Genomic DNA, 19,367 nt, shown 5'->3' with positions numbered 1-19,367 from the left:
GAAATTCTTTGAATTCTTGGGGTATGGTGAAGAACGGGACATACTTTATGCTCCTGTAATTATCCCCAAATTAGATCAGAGATTTTCCTTCTCTGCATGGAAAGGACTCCAGTGCCACATTGCCACAGGAGTTTCCTCATACTGCACGTGGACACATGGCATGTTCTGCTTGCCAAAGCATGGACCTTCGATTAAATAAGTTGCAGTTCCCTATAAAAGTATATATTTCATGCAGCCATCCATGATTGTCGTCTGTTTCTGGTAATTTCCACCATTGCTGGTATTCTCAGAAAAAAGAGACTTCTGTCAGAAGACAACTCTGTCACCTAGCCTAGAAAAGCATCGCTGAGATCTAGTAGCAGCAAAGATGCGTCTTCAACTGTGAGGGCCACAAACCAACAAAATCCATAATGTGGGCACGCAGTGGAGGTGCAGCATTGGGGGTTTTTCAGTCAGGACCGTGCCTTTTAAAAAGGCTTGAGCAGAAGTTGCAAGGCCGATGTGGAAGCAGGTGGGTGCATTTCCAGGCCCTGCGCGGTGGCAGGCGGCTGGCAGAGGTGGTGGTGGTGGTGGTGGTGGTCTCCTCTTCCTCTAGCTAAAGCTGTGGAAGAAGGCTGGAACCAGAGCTCTCTGGCCTCCCTGGGCAGGCTTTAGGGACCATGGTGAGAAGGTTTTAGGATTGGATCAGTGAAGTTTCACTTGGGAGCCCTCTCATCAGGCTTCCCTTCCCCTCTGGCTGCCCTTCACTAAGCAGCTCTCTCCATGTTTCTCCAGCTAGCACTACAGTGATCCTTAACTTGCTCCTAAATTTATATCTTGTCTAAAAAAAAGTTCCAGAATGTCTCCTTTCTGATAAACACAATATTCGAAAACAGTATTTTAGCCATTATGGCCTGAGAACGTCTTCCCTACGTGCTGCGCGATGCTGAACCATGTGTTTGGTGCAATTAGGGCTTTTTTGATGATGTTGTGTTTGTCTTTGAAGTAGATAGCCAGCTCCCTCCGGATATAAATATGCAGCATTTGCAATTGCAAAGAAAAGGCTTTCTGAAGCGAGCACATTTATTTATGTCTGCTGAACATTTCATGCCTGCTTTGTCAAAGAGGAGGAAGTTGTACTTCGCCGAGGTTCTCCTCCTGGTTGGTGTCATGTACGAGGAGGATAAGTAGAGGAAACCAAAGCGGCAGGCTCGGCACCTGCTCCTGATGACATCGGACTTGGAGTCGGGGCAGAAATGGAATTAATCCATGGGTGATTGACAAAAAAGAGCCGCTAACTATCTAATTCAAACGTATGGGGCAAAAAAATGCTAGCACGGCCTTTGCCAATAGCACAAATTTGAAATTAAATAAGAGTATTTGTATCAAACTTTTTTTCCTTAAATCACATTACAAAATGCTTCTGCTTAAGGCAGATTAAATTACATGTAGGGTCTGAATACCAGGAGGTCCAAACAATGAAATTGCATTTTCAATTATATGGGCATGGCCGTGTCAGAAGAAATCGTGTTTCTGATCCATCCTCTGGAGAAGCAGATTCATTTCGAGTCAATTCCTTCTGCCCAAGGAGTTCACTATGTTCATATTTTCCTTGCCTCCATCCCTTGTCCTCACAGTGCTATGTTTTGTAGAACCTGGTGTCTGCTGAAATACAGCTATCGCTGCCTGTTTTGAACTCTGCTCCGGCTGGAAGTCATCAGCTGCGAAAGGACAAGTTAGGTGGTTCTTTCAAGAGCAGCAGAAGGAAGCTGTTTCTTGGATGTTCTGAGTTTCTAACATTTCCTGTTGTTTGTTTGTTTGTTTGTTTTAATCAAATATTTCTTTCTTCTTCTGTTTTACTTAGAGAGGGTGTTTGCTAGTTTTTTTTCTCCTGTGATATTCTGGGTTTGCATGTGTGTTTGCAGGATGTGTCAGTCCAATGACGGAACATTGCACTGGTTGATACCGCGTTTTTGTTCATGCTTCTGCTGGGTGGTGACTGAACATTAATCCTTGTTTCTTTCCTCCTTTTTCTTCTTTTGAAATGATGGTAACGGTCTTGGCAAAGTGTACTGAGATCTGTTGCTGAAAATTACAGTAAAAAACCCCTTACCTGTTGTTATTCTGTGAAAGAATATGGGGCGTACCTGAAATGTAATTCTTAAAGGTGAGTCTGGTGGATAAATAAAAGGATAAGAATCTTCCTGCCAGAGTGAGATATGAAGCAGGTGGAGGTTGTGCAATGCTTTCTGTAGGTCTGATCTACAACCCCTCCCTACGATTTTAAGTTTTGTCTGCCAACTAAGCAAGGCCACCAGTTTCAAAGCATTGGTTTGATATCAATCTTGTGATAGGAAGACTTTACACTGAAGTCATTCCAGTAAGCACCGACGGGCTTGCTGAGCTCTGCTGAGCGTGAAACCGAAGATGGGAGTGAGAACTTCCCTGCAAGGGAGAGACTCTTGTCAGCACAGACGCTGGTGCAAGCTTTCCCTCTGGGCTAATGACTGAAAGAGGTGACAGCAGCAGCACAAATTCTTCCATGCCCAGAGAAGATGCATCTGCTTTATTGGGGGAGTTTTGCCTTCTGTTTCTTACCATTTCCAAAGTATGTAGGGTGCAGAATGGAAGTTCAGGATCTGGCCTGGAAGCTGGTTTAAGCTTCTGATTTACAGGGCCAGCTATTAATAATTAAGGATTTTAAGATTCTTACTCCTTCACAGTTGCGATTTTTTTAATTATGTGCAAGGAAGTTCGGTACCACAGAACACGTGTTTTTGAAAAATTCTGTATTTTTATGTTATTGGACTTGTCAGCCATCTGACTTTATGCCTGACATTAGTTTACCTGGTCCCTTTCTCACACCTCTGCACTCGTATAGTCAGATGGATTGCCAGTGTAACTGCGGATAACTCCCTACTCGGGGATCCCTTGCGTTGGAAACAACTGTTCCCTCACTGAGCTGTTGCATCTGGTGTCGGAAAGGAGAGAAAAGTAGCATGGTGCAGGTGTGAGTGTGCTTCTCCTTGCAAGTTCCAAGCTCCAAGGGAGATGGAGGTGTGCTGCTCCTTCGTGTGACCGTGCCTTCTACTGGGCACTGAGACCCGGTGGATGGAGCCTACCTCTTGGTAGGAAAAAGGCTGAGAAGTCTGCAGACCTCGTACTTTGTCATGTTATTCCTCAAATGTGAACACTTTGCCCTTGAGAGTCTCCTTTACTGATACCATTCCTATTTTCAAGGAGAGTAGGTTACGTGGAATAATTAATACCCTCCTGGTATTTCCTCCCCTATTGCAAATGTTGGCAGAAGTGTCCTTGTAGGCTCCTCACTGAAGTGTTAATAAAACCTTTCTCATCTAGTTAATGCTTCCTGGGTTTCAGTTAATATTATGCCCATGATATTTCATGACTGTCTTTCATTTGAAATTTAAAACCCCTTTTTATTTTTTGGTAATTGAAGCTGTATTTTTCGAGCAATTTCAAAAGCCAAGCAGCAACGCGAGATGGACCTGGGCCAACCGCGCTCGCTCAATGTGAATGTGCAAGACCATGAATGGAGCGAAAGCCATGCGGTTTGAAAGGACCCTCGTTCCCTCCCCTCTTTCCCCACGCTCGTTAGCTGAAGCCACATATCGCAGGTGTACAAAGCACCTGGGATTCAAGATTGTCTAGCTGGAATTTTCTTTGTTGCAGCGTGTATCCGTTGCCCCTTGCCTGTCCGTGTGCACCTTTGAGAAGAGTTTGGCACCATCTTGTCTTTATCATTTCTGGAATTGTAAACCTGAAATTACGGAAGATGACTTTCCTGTAGCATCTGTGCTGCTACAGCATCCGACAACCTGCTGTAGTGCGCTACGCAATGTGATTAATCTCCACCCTTTGAAGTTTGATTCTTTTCCTCATCTTTTCTCTAGAGGGCGAGGTTTGCCTTATGCTATTTGGTTTGTTTTGGTAGTGTAGAGGGTTTTTTCCCTTTTCGTGTTTGTTTAACATTCCATTGTTTCTGTTGCTCATTGCCCTCCAGATCTAAACTTGCATGACTTAAAATGCCAAAGGCAGTGTTTTCTGTAGCTTCAAGTCCTAAAAACTTGATCTGGAAATTGAAGTCTTCAGCTATGTTCTTTCTGCCCTTTGTTTCATCATAGGTGATAAATTTTCCCATCAAAAGCTTCACAGCCTATTTGCCTGTGATATGTGAAGCAGAAGGAAACAGAACTTGCTCTTCCATAATTATATGGTTATACAGGCATAATAAAAATACATGTGGCTATGTGCTAACAGTAGACACAACACCTCTGAGCATGAGCTCTCAGAGGCAACAGTTCTGTTGGGTATGAAGGTATTTTTATCGTGAGAGAATGTTACAAAAGCTTACACTCACTCCCAAAAGTGCCCGTCTCATGTAGGTATGAAAGTCCCAAACATACATTTGCAAAACATTATCTGTGCAATTAAATTAGACCTTTAGAAATATTAGATCCAGAGCTTTCTTTTGAAATTCCTTTACAAAGACGATGAGAATGTTATTTAACGCTCATACCAACCTTCCCACAGTACACATGAAACATTGCCTTCACAGTTCTTGAAGGCTGAATACAGCTCATGTGCATATAGAAATAATTATGTGAAACTGTCCTCAGGGTCTTGTTTGCCATTGCAAAGGGATTTTCTTCTGGCAGGAGGCAGTCTGTGTTGTGAAAAATTACCATTGTTCCCCACATGAAGAGATCTGCCTACCAAGGTCTTGTGGACTAATTTAATCTCTTTTCCTATTTCCAGATTTCGCAGAGTTTGTTTTCCTGGGTCTGTTCCTTACTGAGATGTCTTTGAAGATGTATGGACTGGGGCCAAGAAATTACTTCCACTCTTCGTTCAACTGCTTTGACTTTGGGGTGAGTAGGCTTCAGCTGCGTGGATGAAGTGTGTGGCTGTCCCGTTATGGAATGGGGTCGGGCGTTTAAGGGCGAGTATGGGGATCCATGGGAAATGGTGCTCTAAGTGTGTCTTCGGCGGGGAGTAGTCATTGTATAAATTAGCTGCAGTGAAACACGTTAAGCTTCCCCTAGTTATCATCCTTCTTGAAGAAACGTGGCAGCTGGGGATTTCATTTCCTCGGTGAGCGACAGGGTGTTCGCAGCATCAGCACCGGTAAATGCTCTGATTACTGAGAGATTCTCTCTCCCATTTAAATGAGGTGACTGAAAGACAAAAAAGCCACACATCTTATTGCTCATCTCCCCTATCATCCCTTTAATGGCCTTTACCTCAAGATACATAGGCAGCACTTTTCAGACATGAGTGGCCAGAAGTAGAAGTCTAAACACATGGTTAGGTGACAGAAAGGCAAGAACGCACATCCTTTTATTGCAGAAGTACAGGCTCTCCCCTTCGTGCTGTAACTATAGCTTTAAAGAATAGTGGGGCCAGTTTTGACTCTATCTAACAAAGAACGTTGTATGCAGGTGTTAATTTATTCATTAAAAGCTCCTAGGCTGTAATCTGTCCTCACAGAGGTTAACTCAGCTTCTCTTTAGTGTGGGCTGCGCACTGTATCCTGGAGCAGGAATCGGTCTGTAAGGTTTCTTTACAAAGCAGATACGAAGCTTATGATGCAGCCACGGGCACGGGGAGAACATTGAGTTCGTTGTACCTGTCATCCAGCCCTTCTCTCCAAGATTTAGTCTGTTGTTTCTAGTCTTTATCTGCCAAAATGCTGGGGGTGATTCTTCTCCCCCATGGGGCTAAAATCCCTGCTTCAGCACTGCTCCCACAAGGTAGGAGGAGGTATTTTTACCTTCAGTAAGTGACCACTCCGAAATCCAAGAGTACAGCTACTCTTTTTGGTAGTGTCAAAAGGAAAGCTCAGAGCTAAATAGATTTTGAGATTAAACCAGCCAGCCCAAGAATCACCTGTGTCCAACAGACTGAGGTGTTCCATCAGGCTGCACCAAGTATGGGGCTCTCCTCTCCGGGGATGTCCATCGCCGCCGTTGGTGGCTCAGAGCATTGAAATGTGTTGTGCTGCTCTTTCTGGCTGCATAGCCCAAAGGATAATGCACAGACTCTAACTGTCATGAGAGGAAACCAGAACACAAATAACACAAATAATGCAAGATAACTGGATGTCTGCACATTCGGAGTTGGTGCCTAATCCGAGGAGCAGAGAGACTCCCCTCAACTGAAGGCAGCCAACTCATGGAAAAGTTTTAACTGTACCAGCAAGATGTCCTGCAAAGGCTGGAATGAAGAATGTGCCCACAGAATGCAAGGGGGCTGATACCCAGCTTTCATTAAATTCAGCGCATGCCTAAAGACCCTAACTTCTGTAAGCTGAGTCAAAGACATTTGGCAGCCAAGCAATATTGCCTGGTTGGACTTTTAAGGGTATCATTGCCTTGTTTGCATTGTCTAGTGACAGACACTAGATCCATGTCCTTCACCAATGGATTAAGTAGGCTCTGAACTCAGCCAGCTTGCACCACGCTGGCTGCCAGTTTCCCTGGATTCTTTATCCAGGATGCTCCTTCCACAGCAAGAAGAGCTTGTACCTGATGGTCATGGACGGGTGATTTAGGAGCTTGCATTAAGCAAGAGATAAACCTACTGGGTCTCTCTGCTTTGTGTCATGCTATGGTGAGTGCAGCACTGGCAATAAGCTTTGCTGAGTGTTTCCCAGGAGGTAAAGCTGTTGATCTATTTCTAATTTTTTCTCCTTTAGAGAATCCACTGGGATCCTACTTCTAGCTATGTTTCTTTCTCCTCACCCACCTTCCAGCCCCCAGAATTAATTCAGCTAATTCACCCCCACTGGAATTTCACACAGATCTGAAGTCAGTTTAGTTTGACAAACCATCAAGATGAAACCGTTCAAATGCAAAAAGTGAAACAACAAATCAGAGCAACATCAGTCTTGGGAGAAACAGTCCAGTGGGGTCTCATGTGAAACAACTCCCAGGAGGGCCATGTTGAGATGCCAGGAAAATTAATTACCAGTGTAACATGTGGAGGTTCTAAGGAAAGGTTTTTGCTGATTCATGAGGGATTCCCAAGAGTGATAGACTGTGGGAGAGAAATATTAGTTCCTTCTTTTTGTGATGGGAGCAACTGGAGGAGCAACTCTTGTGTATCTCCCTTTCCCACTACAGTTTCTTGAAGCTCAGGGTACAGCATTTCTTGCAGAGCAGCTGCAAGCAATGCTGTGTTTTTCAAAAGACATCCAGGTTTCTCTTTATGAAAGGGGTTTCTGAGCTGCTGAGCTTCCCAGCACTGCTCAGGTACTCGGACACAGCTCTGCTGGCCCAGACTTCCCATTAACACTCCCTTTCACAGCACAAACAAGCTGCTCACTGGGGTCCGGTGATAATGTGTTTATGGTGTGCTTCATGCAACTGGGGACCACGGTCCATGGGAGCTCTGAAATGCTAGGTTAATGCAAGTAATAACAGTAATTGGCAGCAAAATGCCTGTCTTCTCTTATTAACTGTGCAGTAATCTCTGTTGATATAATTGCCCTTTCCAGTTGTGCTTAACCCATTACTATTTTGTCCTTTTGTAATAAAGGTTTGAAGAGAAGATTTCTTTATCACTTGAAGTTAATTCTCTGCCAGCCTTAAAACAAAAAAACAGATAAAACTTAAAAAAACACCTCGACTGGGGACAATTTCCAATAACTTAAGCTGAGAGCCTGGCAGATGATTGGGTGTGAGTGCTAGAGGCTCTGCAGGATCTCTTAATAGCTATTATCTTAATCAGTCTCCTAAAGACTCTCAGTTGCCAGAAGTTGCTGGTAGATCTTGCCCAGAGCTAACGCTTCGCTGTTCTGCAGTGCTGTGGGTGAAGCCTTTCGGTGCTGCTGATGGGGAGGGGAGGACGAGGCAGCGTCCCCCGCGTCTCTGCAGGCTGGGCCGACTGGCTGCACGGGGTGGGAAAATGAAGCGTTGGCATTTGTAGTTGAGCCAGTGTAGAGGAAAAAAAAATTATGGTGTCCTTCCAAAAAGGTTATTTTAAGGTAGTTTGCTTGCTAGAGAAGAAAGCAACAAGTTCCTATCTGTGATTCCCTATGCGTCTGTCCTGCTTCTAGGTATTGCCCTTTTTTAGACTGGACTGCAGAAAGCTGGAACAAGGTTTTTTAGTGCTATTGGCTAATTCATGATTTTGCTGAAGCCTTCATAAGAAAACCAAGACAGCCCAAGCTCTGATTCTTGTTCTCTCCTCAGCCTCTCTAGCACCACCACAAAGAACTAAGCAGAAGTTTTACCTTATGTACTCTTCTTGCAGGTCATCGTGGGAAGTATATTTGAAGTTATTTGGGCTGCAGTGAAACCGGGTACCTCATTTGGCATCAGCGTATTGAGAGCTCTTCGACTGCTGAGGATTTTCAAAGTAACAAAGTAAGTCCAGCTCCTTTCCCCTCACATGAGACTTTTAGTACCAGATGAAATCTGTATCACCAGCCCCAGAGCAAGTCGTAGTGCTTTCCACACTTGTAAAAAAGGCAAAGCAAACCAAAACAAACAAAAAAACCAACCCCAGAAACAACCCCCAAAACCCCCTGTACTAGAGCTGGCACAAAGGTCTTGTCTGTCCTAACATCCTATGTCTGCACTGGCTCTAGCGGGTGGGGGAACGGAAGAAAATTGCAGATGCAGAATTGCCCTTCCCTTGGCAGGACAATCTGGGTTTCTGGCAGTCGAAAGTTTAGGGCATTCTGGAGCCAGAATTTGTTCTGAAGGAACTTTGAATAGCCCTTTCCCCAGCCTCATGAACAGGTTTGTCTACCCTTGGACAGAGGGCTCCACAGTGTAGTGTGATGGGCTGCATGAGAGCATCCTTCTTGTCTTTGTTTTTAAGCTTGTTTAAAACAAAAATCTTGTGAGGTGATCCCTTATTTCTTGTGGTAAGAGAAAAAGGTTTCTTATTTACTTTCTAAGCCCCATCAACTGCCCACTGTCCTTATCTGCTGCTGATCTGGGGATAGTTCCTTGAGTACTTAGGAACTGGTAAACTGAGCTACCTGGATTATTGCTGGATACTAAATCCTGGTGCTTGAACCACTGTGTTGACACAAATATGAAGTGTGTTGCTGCTGCCTGTGCTGTGTCTGGTCTGGGAATGTCTGAGGTTTTCAGTCTTGAGCCTGTGAAGTTGAACTTTCACTAGAGTTGGGTTGCCACAGCTTTTCGGTTGTTTTCATGCTCATGCATTGCGTTAATGTGTGCTGGCGTTAGCAAACAGCTAACGGTACAATTTATAAACCCATCTAGAGCAATTTCTGCAGGATTTCAAAATTGTAGTGTGGAAATTGATGACGTTTTTGGGTGCTCCTGCTGTTGTTTTCCACCTTTTTTTTTTTTTTTTTTTTTATTTTACACCATCACCTCCTCAGATCTCCCCTCTTTCCATCACTCTTTCACTTGTTCTTGGCTTGAAGTAACAAAAGGAGGAATAGCACCTCCCTCCAAAAAAACCCAACCACCCTAAATAGGTAAAGCATAGGTTGTCAACTTGAACAAAACAGTCATTTGAAATAACCGGGTACTTTTGCAGCTATTCAAACACATGGGTTTTGTTAGCTTTGTAGGGTTTGCTAATTCATATCTGCTAACCATTATGCAGATCCAAGATTCATGTGTAATACTGTGTTGTTTGCTGTACTGTGGGACAAAGGGGTTGGAAACATTAAGTTCTGTAAATGTCCAGCAAAAAGGTGGGCACCTGCCCCAAAAATATCTCTTAGTCTACCTTTGCACTAATCTTATTTATGGAAAACTCCAGGTTTTGTAGCAAATCCATAGCAATTAATTTTCAGCAGTTAATTTTATCCAGAGCTACTGACATTTAGTGTATCTGATTGTGTGTTGTACTTTTTAAAAATTCTGGACATTTTTGCAAGTTAAAATGATCTTTTTGCGAGTTTTGACTCTTCAGGATTTTAGCCAACGTAATAAAGGGGTGAAGCCTGAGATTTAACTTAAAGCAAATCATGGAGCAAGCCGAGTGCTCTCCCCCTTCTCAGGACAGTGAGTGAAATTCTCACCCGCTGATGCTGAAGTTCCCCTGACCTAATTATCTGGATTTTTCACCTGATACGACATTGTGTTACCAGAAGCCGGGTCCCCCCCAGCTCACACGGGGGGATCTCAGCTGTGCTGGGCCACGTTATCCCAGTGCCTGAGCTGCACAGCTCAGTCCTAGCGTGATCATGGAGAGCAACCAAAGCGATGGCACCAGGCACAGATTGCTGCCCACCCGCTCTCATTACAGTCTTTACTGTGAAAACATCCTGGCCCTCTGTAGTTTTCTTTTTTTCCCTTTTCCCATCTCTTTCACAGCAATTTTTCTCTGAAGCTCCCTGCCCTGTTTTTTTCTTTTGCCCCTGTCTTTAATAGGAGCCATTTGCAGTCCACCTGCTTTGAACAGTCGATGGTATTAGACCTTCTGATTCAGATGTCCCAAATCAGTGTGACTGCAGACGGCAGAGCGATGTGATAGTTAAAAAGTTAAATTACAGCCGGCCTGACAAGTGACGGCAGAAGCAGTGCGAGGGGACGCAGCCTGAGAGGGGCTAAAATTCAGCAAGGAGGACAAGGAGAAAACAGCTTCACGTGTTTTCCTCTTCATCATGACAGAACTGAATGGGGACTGGCATCTGTAGAAATGCAACTCCTCGTTATATCCTGGTGCTCTGTAGTCAGGCAGGGTTTGGTGCTGAGCTATTCCAGGACAAGGCAGAGCCTCCACATGTATTTTGTGTCCGGTTGTGTTAACTGCGAGGTGCGAACCTCTTGCTTGTGGCAGATTTTGCCTGAAGCCGTTGTGTCAAGCAGGGGAGAGCTGTGTGATCAGCAAACCCTTCCTCCTTCTCCAGGGAGAGCAGCTCAGCCCCTTTCACCTAGGGGCTAACCCTGAGTAGGTTTGGTTGCAACTTTTTCAATTGAAGATTTTCTCCCGAGAGACCAAAGTTTCCCCTGAAACCTCTGTCACTGTATTATGGACATAACTTTCCTTGGAATGGGTGCAATGGAAGTGCAAGATCCTGCTTCTCCCGGGATGGACGTGCCTGTATCATCCTCAGCACAGAGAAACGTGGGGTGGTTCAGTCCTCCCAGCTACACCTGGGGGAAGGAAAAGGAAGAAAACAAAGAGAAAGGATGGTGTTTCTGTTCTTCTGACTCAAGCTCTGAGCTTATCTCCCCATCAGGAGATCAGACAAATCCATGGGCTTCCTTCTGCTGGGTCTGTTCCCAGAACTGCAGCCGGAGGACAGACAGGGCAGGGTGGTAGAGCACGCTGCTGCGGAGAGTGACCTCTGGACGGCAGCTCCCAGCAGCAGGCAGTGCAATCGAGAGAGGTCACTGGAGAAAGAGAGAGACAAATCTCCCCCCATGGTCTCAAAACTTTTAACAGAGGACACATGAAATGGCTCTAAATCACTCATTTCCTACTGCCTGCTCCAGCCCCGCTGTTCCGCCTGCCTGTCTGTCCAAAAGGAGATTGTCAAAGAGCTCCTCTGCTTAATAGGTCTTTCTGCATTTTCTGATTCATTAGTTTTCCTAATATAAATGCTCCCTGCCTGTTCTCAGCAGGGCAATAAAGCCAGGAAAGAGAGCTGTGTCTGAGCACGCTCCCCGGCACGCCGTCACTCGACGTGCCTGCCTGCGCTGCGAGTGTGCCAGGAGCCGTCTCAGGGGATGGGGGGAGATAAAAGCGAACGAACTTCAGTATCTGGCCAGATGTGACTTGGACGTGTCGGTCAGGATTCGGGCTGAGCCATTCCCTCTTGAAGTGTTGGACTTAATGTCCTGGTTTTATTTTCATCCTCCGAGGTGGTTGCTCAGTCCTGGATGCTTAAACCGTGTGGCTGAATTGCCCCACACTGAAGGCATCGCTGTGCATGAATGTGTGCGTTAAATGTCTACAGAAATGTTTAAACATGTGGGAGTTTAAGTCCACTGTGGACACTGGCATTTGATAAGTTGGAAGGACGCACTGCAAAGACGTCCCGGTGGAAACGAGCTGTTTGCTCCTCATTCGGGTCTTCCAAAGGGAGGGGTTCGCCATCCCCATGTTCAGTCTCACCTTGATGATATTGATACATCCCCGGTTTTGACACTCCATGCTGGCTGAGAAGATGCAGAAAGGTCGAAATCTGTACCAGGAAAGAGGTTACTGAGAAATTAAGCGGAACACTTTCACTGCAGATGACTGCTCTGCACGGGTACACGTGCACTGCGGTGACCATCTCTGCCCTTGAGATGCTACAAGGGGTTTTGCCCCTCGGTGAGCTGTGTTTTCCAATCGTAGAGGGGAGTTTAAAGATGCTGATATTCCCTGCCATTCCTTTCCTTTTTTTTTAATAAGAAAATAGATCGTATTAGTTTCTCACGGAAGGCTGCTCTTCTGCTAACGTTACATCTTGGCTGCTCTGATCTCCAATGCAGGTACTGGAATTCCCTGAGGAATCTCGTGGTCTCCTTGCTGAACTCCATGAAGTCCATCATCAGTTTGCTCTTCCTGCTGTTCCTGTTCATTGTGGTGTTCGCTTTGCTGGGGATGCAGCTCTTTGGAGGACAGTAAGTCTAATTAATCATTGTCCTTTTGGGGTAATCTGAAAGCAATACCCAAGGGGGGAGAGGGGCCGCAGGGCTCAAAATATTCTCATCGTGGGTGCAGATGCCAGTCTTTCTGGGCTTCTGACTTGTCATCTCTGGTTTATAGGAGAATAGTTCTTGTTCTGGTGTTTTTCCTGGAGCTGAATTCTTTCTAGTTACTATAATTCACAGCTCCTATGTCATTCCATAGTCCCCATGTACACCCAGACCTCTGAAAGAGGACTGAGGGAGGCAGCACTTCCTCTACTGTGAAGGGAAAGGCAAATTCTTTCCCTGACAGCTAGAGCAACAAGATTTTTTTTTTTTCACTTGGAATATTTTTTCTGCTGGAAAACATAGTTTTGTTGAATCTGATTTTTTTCACTAAGAAATGCCAGCTGTGATGAAAAGAACAATCACAATATCACCATTCAAACTCCAATATAATTTTTGAAATGAAATAACTTTTTTTTTTTAATCAACCACTATTTTATCTTAAAAGAATTAAAATTAAATGACCTACTAAGAGGGCAATTTCAATTTTGACTTCTACACTTGAGAACCACAACTTGTTGGAATGGTTTGTTCCACAAAAAGCATGTGAGATTTTGATTGTTCATTTTAATTGTGGGTGAAAATGAATTTCAAAGTATCAGAATTTTCTCCATCAATAAAATTGAGTTTCTGCTAATGGTTCTGTTAAGCATCTTCTCAGAGATGCCATGTTCCCCGCTGCGGTTGCCTGGGTGTTATTGCCAGGTGGAACAAATGTTGCTCTCTGACTTGGGTTACAGGGTATTACAAGACTGCAGGAGAGTTGCTTGTCCCTTACTGCTCTTGTTTTTATTTCTTATTTCTCTCTAGATTCAATTTTCAAGATGAAACACCAACCACGAATTTCGATACCTTCCCTGCCGCCATCCTCACAGTATTCCAGGTAAAGCCATCCCTTGTCCTGAGTGAGCATTAGAGAATAAATTCCTGGGTGGCTCTTCCTGGTTATGAAGAGCAAAGAGGTCCCCAAAAATCCATGGAATTTAGGAAAGGGGAAGTCCTCAAAATAGATGAGTCCTTCACATGTATTTTGCCACACTGACCAATCAACACATCGTTAAAAATCAATGCTATGGAATTAAGGAAAACTCGATCAAAAGATTTTTTGCTAGGAAAAAAATATTGATAAAATAGACATTTCTGGGCTGAGCTTAAAAGCTGTGCGTGCCCAGGCTCTCATCTTCTGAGGCCCCTGCCTGGGGCTGCACGCTGCAACGGCAGCACTTGCGTGTGCCCCGCTGCATGGATCGTCCCGTCAGAAATCCTAGACAGCGAGCGCGTCTGGTTGACCTGTTTCACTTTCTCCTGTGGTTGCCATAATTTAATGAGGAGAGAGGCCTGAGCTAGCTCCAGGCAGTGAGGAAATAATGTAACATTTTGCATGGTAATAGCTCGCGATAAGATAATGCTGCATAAGAATTACAATCAGTGGGGGAGCACTGAAAGAGGCATCAGCCTTGGGCAAGTTCGTGTGATGGCAGGTAGAAGTCGCAGTTCTGGCAGATGCGATGCTCAGATTTAAGAGCCTAATTTTGCAGCTGTTCTCTGCATGCTTTTTTAAAACGGTTATTTCGGGTGTTTTGGTAGAGAGCTGGAGATGCTGCGCCCTGCTCCATGCGCAGGTCACACTCACAGGTCTGTGGAAGACCACCCTGCGTTTATAGCGTTGTCCTACACAAATTGTTGATGTGGGCTCGAGCTGAGACTTGACCCCAGATCCAACTAGATCTTGGCAAGGCTTGGATTATGTATTTCAGTGTCCCGTCCCAAAAAGAATAAAAAAATATTGAGTTGATGGCAATTCTTGGATTAAAACAGAAAGAGTCTAAAAGAAAATGTGTCCTGTGACCTCTGCATAAGCAGCTTCATGTGGGTATTGCTTCTCTCCAGATGTGGAGCAGGTTCAGTAGTACTTACCTTTCAGGATATTGCAAATCATGGTAGATCAATATTTGCATAGTATTTTAGTACTCATTAAAGAAAGGGCTTACAGAAACATAAAGGTATTGCCAGAGAGTCGGAACAGAACTCGAGTCAGGCTCCGGATATGAGCATCTGGAAATTTTGATATTACTTTGCTTTGGGTCTATAGCTATCTCTTGAGAATACTTAGCTGAAATATTTCCTTTCTATTCCTGAGATAAATGCTGTAATATAGTGGCTGTGGGATGAAGGCAAACACTGTTGGTTTTATGAGATTTGTGTAGAACGTCAGAGCTACGAATTAATACCAGCAAAAACCATCAGCACTGAATTAACTCAGTGCAGCCTTGCAGAGGCATTTCGATAACCTCTGCTCCCAGTCCATCCCCCCTCCTCCCCTGAATTTCAAATACTGTGTCAATGTTACTTCAATACGGGCTTTGAATCCTTTCCTAACCTCGTCTCCCGTAAACTCAGGCAAGCCGGCAGGTTCGTTGGGTTGCTGCTCTAATAAGCAGAGTAGCATCATTCAGAGAATGCGTTCGACATGTTGAACAAATATAATAAAGCCAGATATACCCTGTTTATCCCTAACCCCTTTGGAGATTCTTTGTTTAAGAAGCAATCTTAAACAAAGTCTTCTGCAGCCTGCCTTAGCCCATTTTATTTCAACAGACCTGGCTGGGTCACGGTCCTCTCTCAGGCACCTCCCAGGACATATTTTGTCCGCCTGGCAGCTCAACCCAGCATTGGGTGCAAGTGAGCCCCGCTGTCCTGAAATTCTCTTTGAAGAGCGTCACGCATTTTTCTCCAGCTCCTGGCTCCCAAGAAAGTCTTCGTGAGCTGAATGCCAAGCTGTATATACAAAATACAAACAAAACTATATATATATTAATATATATTTATATACATGTGAAAAATAGATAGCTGCATCTCCCTATTCCAGCAATCACTGAGCTGGAATCATTTACAACATCCAGAAGTACATATAAAGCAGAAAGACCTCTGTTAACCATACATGCTCTGCTCCCTGAGAGCTGCTACGTAAATAATTGCACGCTGCCGGCTGCTAAGAAGCAGAGCACCGGTGACCGCTGGAGGAGGAGACGAGGAGTCGCGGTGGCAGGATGGGACTGAGCCCTAGCTCTGCTGATGGGCGCCTGCCGAGGCGCGGGAGGCAGAGCTGGCGTGGGTTTGATGCCCCTCGCTGACCTGCCTGCGAGATACGGCACTGAGCTGACGTGATTTTGCATTTACTCAGGCCCTTCTTCGGGAAAGCATCTCGCGTTCAGGACAGCCCTTTGAAATGGTGCGGTACCAAGCCCCAGCCTCTGAGTGTGTCCCGCCGTTAATGGGCTCATTAGTCCATTAAGATTTCCCAACAGCTCTTGAAAGCTGTTTTTATTCCATCACCTGATGGCTCCTCAGCCAAGCCCGAGTATTAAATGCTGAGCTGCACTGGACAAAATGTTCATTTGGGGCAGCCAAAAGCAGTTTTGGGCCTGGGGAAAACCAAAGTGTTTGGGCTTCACCTTACTCCAAAAACCTCATTGCTTGCACCCCTCCCTCGGCAATGCTGTCCTTTTCTCTCCTGTAGCAAGAAGTTCTTAAAGCATCCATAAACAGAGACTTTATAGAGCAGAAAGACTTTTTTTTTTACTGCATGTGCTCTGTTCCTTGAGGGCTGCTACCTAACTGCTTAAGTAATTCCTCCAGCTGATGGGTGAGAGCGCAAACAGTGGGACGGACACCAGGTCAAAGTGTCTGTCCTCTTGCCACGGCCTCAGAGAACATCCTCAGCTCTGCACAGGCAGGCTGGTGGGTTTAGACCATTTATCTATCTGTGAAAGTTCTGTAAACCAAATTTTTTTTTTTCCTTTAAGTTTTTGTTCCACTTCCAAAATAATCCAGTTGGATTTTCGAACCCAACCTGCTGGACTTTATGTGCAGCCTGTAATTTGTGATACCTGTGACTCCTGGTCTTCTGCAGGGCATAGACGTGTTCCCACCAGTTTCCCCTTCCATGAATGTTTGAGTGAACAGAAATCACTTATGGTTATTCCCAGAAAGCAGGAACAGTTGTGAATTCATGGAAATGATGTGAATGCAAGTTTGTGAACAGTGTTTCGCATACTTGAGTGCCAGAGTTGAAAGCCCAATGCCCTGGTTCATGTTCTCTGGAGTAAATCCAGAGTAACTCCAATGGTGTGGGTTAGGCTTGGGCTTTGAATCCTGGTTTCTGAATTATTTGAGACCAGATTCTTCATTTAGGAAACAAGTTTGTGTGTGCACTGTATGTTCTTGTGTCTATACTTGCTCTTAGCCTATTGCTGTCATCAGCACCAACCCTGCAGCAAGAAATTTTCTCTCTATCAGCAGCTGGCTAGTCTGGAATTTGCAATCGTTTTGAGCGTACTGTATGATTACTACAACATACATCATGCTTTGGGCTTTTTTTTTTTTCTTCTTCTACTAAACACGATCATTGGTGAAGAACAGGAATGGCAGGCAATTCAGACTGGTGCAAAATGAGCATCTAGCATGACAAGGCTTATTTGAGTCTTAGGTGTTTCCACTTGTTATGATTAGTTTTTCTATTATTCATGCGTTTGCTAATTAGCCTCAGGTCAGTATCTAGAGCCTGCAGCCAGGACAGCTCTGCAGAGCTAGGCTGCGGTTGTGCCTGCCGCTGTACAAGGACATCTGTCCTCCCTCATACGCATTTAGTTATTGCATCTACTTAGGGGTGGTTTTTTTTTGTGGTTTGTGGCCATTTGGGTGGCTGAGGATCCTTGTGGCCTTGGCAAACAGGAAACCTGGAGAAGAACCCGTTGCGGTGCAGCCCCCCGGCAAACCTTGCAGTGGTGGTGCTGCCCAGTGCCTGGCGTTTGGAGTAACATCCACACGTGCACCAGCTGCAGCAAAGCTGTCTGCAGCCCCGGGGGACAGAGGAATGGTGGAAGGGGGTTGCAAGTGTTTCCCCTGCTGTTACACAGTGTGTATAGCGCGCGTGGGTTGGGGGGGAGCTGAGCAAACCCTTTCTTGTATGACGTGAATGAAGAGAGTTGAAGCTGGCAGAGGTCCCACTCAGGGCACTGGGCTTGGAAGTCAGAGTTTTCTTAGGTCTGTGGGAAATGCCGTGCATGGAGCTGTTGAAACCTGGTATCTCTGCAGGACTTAAAATTGGAGAAATTTTGCTGAGGGTGAAGTGTTGGAACGTGGCTTTCACTGCCTCTGCATGGGAGCCTACAGTCAGAGGTGGGCAGCAGGCACCTAACCAGGAGAGGGCTGGAATGGGCAACGGCCCTCCCTCACCAGTGGTCCTCAGCCCATGCCAGAGGAGAAAGCTGCATCCAGCCCAGGGTGAGACCGTCCAGGGCTGGGGGGTGGATGTCCAACACGACAGTCTGCCACGCTAACGTGCTCATCCGTTTTCCCCCAGAGACCAGTCCTGGCTTGCATCAAGCTGCCCAGCTCCCCCAGACCTTACCTACTTTGTCTTTCCGTTGAGTCACCCGTTCTTCTTCTCTCTCGACTTTCGCTGTGCAGATCCTGACGGGGGAAGACTGGAACGCGGTGATGTACCACGGGATAGAGTCGCAGGGTGGTGTCCGCTCGGGGATGTTCTCCTCCATTTACTTCATCGTCCTGACCTTGTTTGGTAACTGTATCCTTACACATTGCCTTGTGTTGGTGGCACAGTGTGCCACGCACCCTTCCTTGGGTGCTAGAAATATCTAGTTTTGTTTAAATTCTCACACCCTCACTTATGCTTTTTAAAATCAAATCAGTGCTATGACTTTGCTCTTTACAGCACCCAGCGTGAGAGGCGTAGGCAATTTGTCCATGCTGGTGTCCCTTTTCTGATGGCAATGTGGGCACTGTCTTCATTACTTTTAATTTTCATATTTTACTGTAAGAATGTCCTATTATGAGTTAATTTACGTTGTGGGAAAAATGATTGAAGTCAAATCAGAGCAGGATCTCTGTACCTTGAGTATTTTCACAGATAGTTTTCACTAAGTCAGGGGAAGAAACAGTTGAAATTGGTTTAGTGCCTTGATCAGGCTCCAGTTTCTTGGTGCCTGTGTCTACATGACAGCTTAACCAGCTGTGCTATTCCAAATGCTTGGAATTGTCTTGTGTCCACATAATGCTTAAAACTTAAGTCCAGATCTTGGATTTTGGGCTCTGGGAGTATTCGATCATGTTCCAGGACCTGATGCATGAAGTCTCTGAAGATGTTTTGTTCTGCCTAGTCATCTTGAGGGCAACAGGAAACTGGAAGCTTGTGTCCCCCCAGAATGTCCCAGGGTGTCTGCTGGGACAGACGTGTGTTATGTCCCCAGAGAGGTCTGAGGAGGCAAGAACGTAGCAGTCCCACGGAGCTGGGATTTGGAAAGGGAGGCTGTATTTTATATAGAAATGAGCAAAGAGATTCTCTGCTCTAACGGCTGGGTGCGATTAGGAGAGCCAGCAGAGCGTAGGAGCTGCGATGGCTCTGTCCCCGCTTCATGGCGGAGGCTGCTGAGAGGCTGATGTTGCGTAGCATTGCTCACATTCACTAGGTACAAAATTGTCGGTGCGAGATGTTTGCTGACTGCAGTGACAAGCCGTGTGGAACCAAAGCATCCTTAAAAAAGGAAGCTTAAAAACTGTTGTATATGTGAGGCAGCCCAGCTGGTTTGTTTATTCTGTAAAAAAGGGATAATAACGCTGAACATTGCTGCTCTGCTTGAGAGCTCTCTGGAGGGTTCCCCAGCAGCACGAACCTTCTTGCTAGTTACAGTCCCAGCATTCATCTTTTCCTAAGAGTCCTGT

At 45.3% G+C, this 19,367-nt stretch overlaps 1 protein-coding gene across 1 annotated transcript in view; it reads left to right on the top strand.

Moving 5' to 3' along the window:
• Positions 1 to 19,367, top strand: part of CACNA1B (calcium voltage-gated channel subunit alpha1 B) — a 296,895-nt gene that overhangs the window by 170,984 nt on the left and 106,544 nt on the right. The window contains exons 13-17 of the mRNA XM_075170459.1: positions 4,759 to 4,871; positions 8,257 to 8,369; positions 12,420 to 12,551; positions 13,434 to 13,506; positions 18,096 to 18,213. Coding sequence (XP_075026560.1) covers positions 4,759 to 4,871; positions 8,257 to 8,369; positions 12,420 to 12,551; positions 13,434 to 13,506; positions 18,096 to 18,213 — 549 coding nt within the window. The remainder of the gene's footprint in view (positions 1 to 4,758; positions 4,872 to 8,256; positions 8,370 to 12,419; positions 12,552 to 13,433; positions 13,507 to 18,095; positions 18,214 to 19,367) is intronic.

The sequence above is a fragment of the Calonectris borealis genome, chromosome 21 (genome assembly GCF_964195595.1).
Source record: "Calonectris borealis chromosome 21, bCalBor7.hap1.2, whole genome shotgun sequence".
Taxonomy (NCBI): domain Eukaryota; kingdom Metazoa; phylum Chordata; class Aves; order Procellariiformes; family Procellariidae; genus Calonectris; species Calonectris borealis.
Note: the sequence above shows the minus strand (reverse complement) of the source record. Positions and strands in the feature narration are given on the sequence as shown.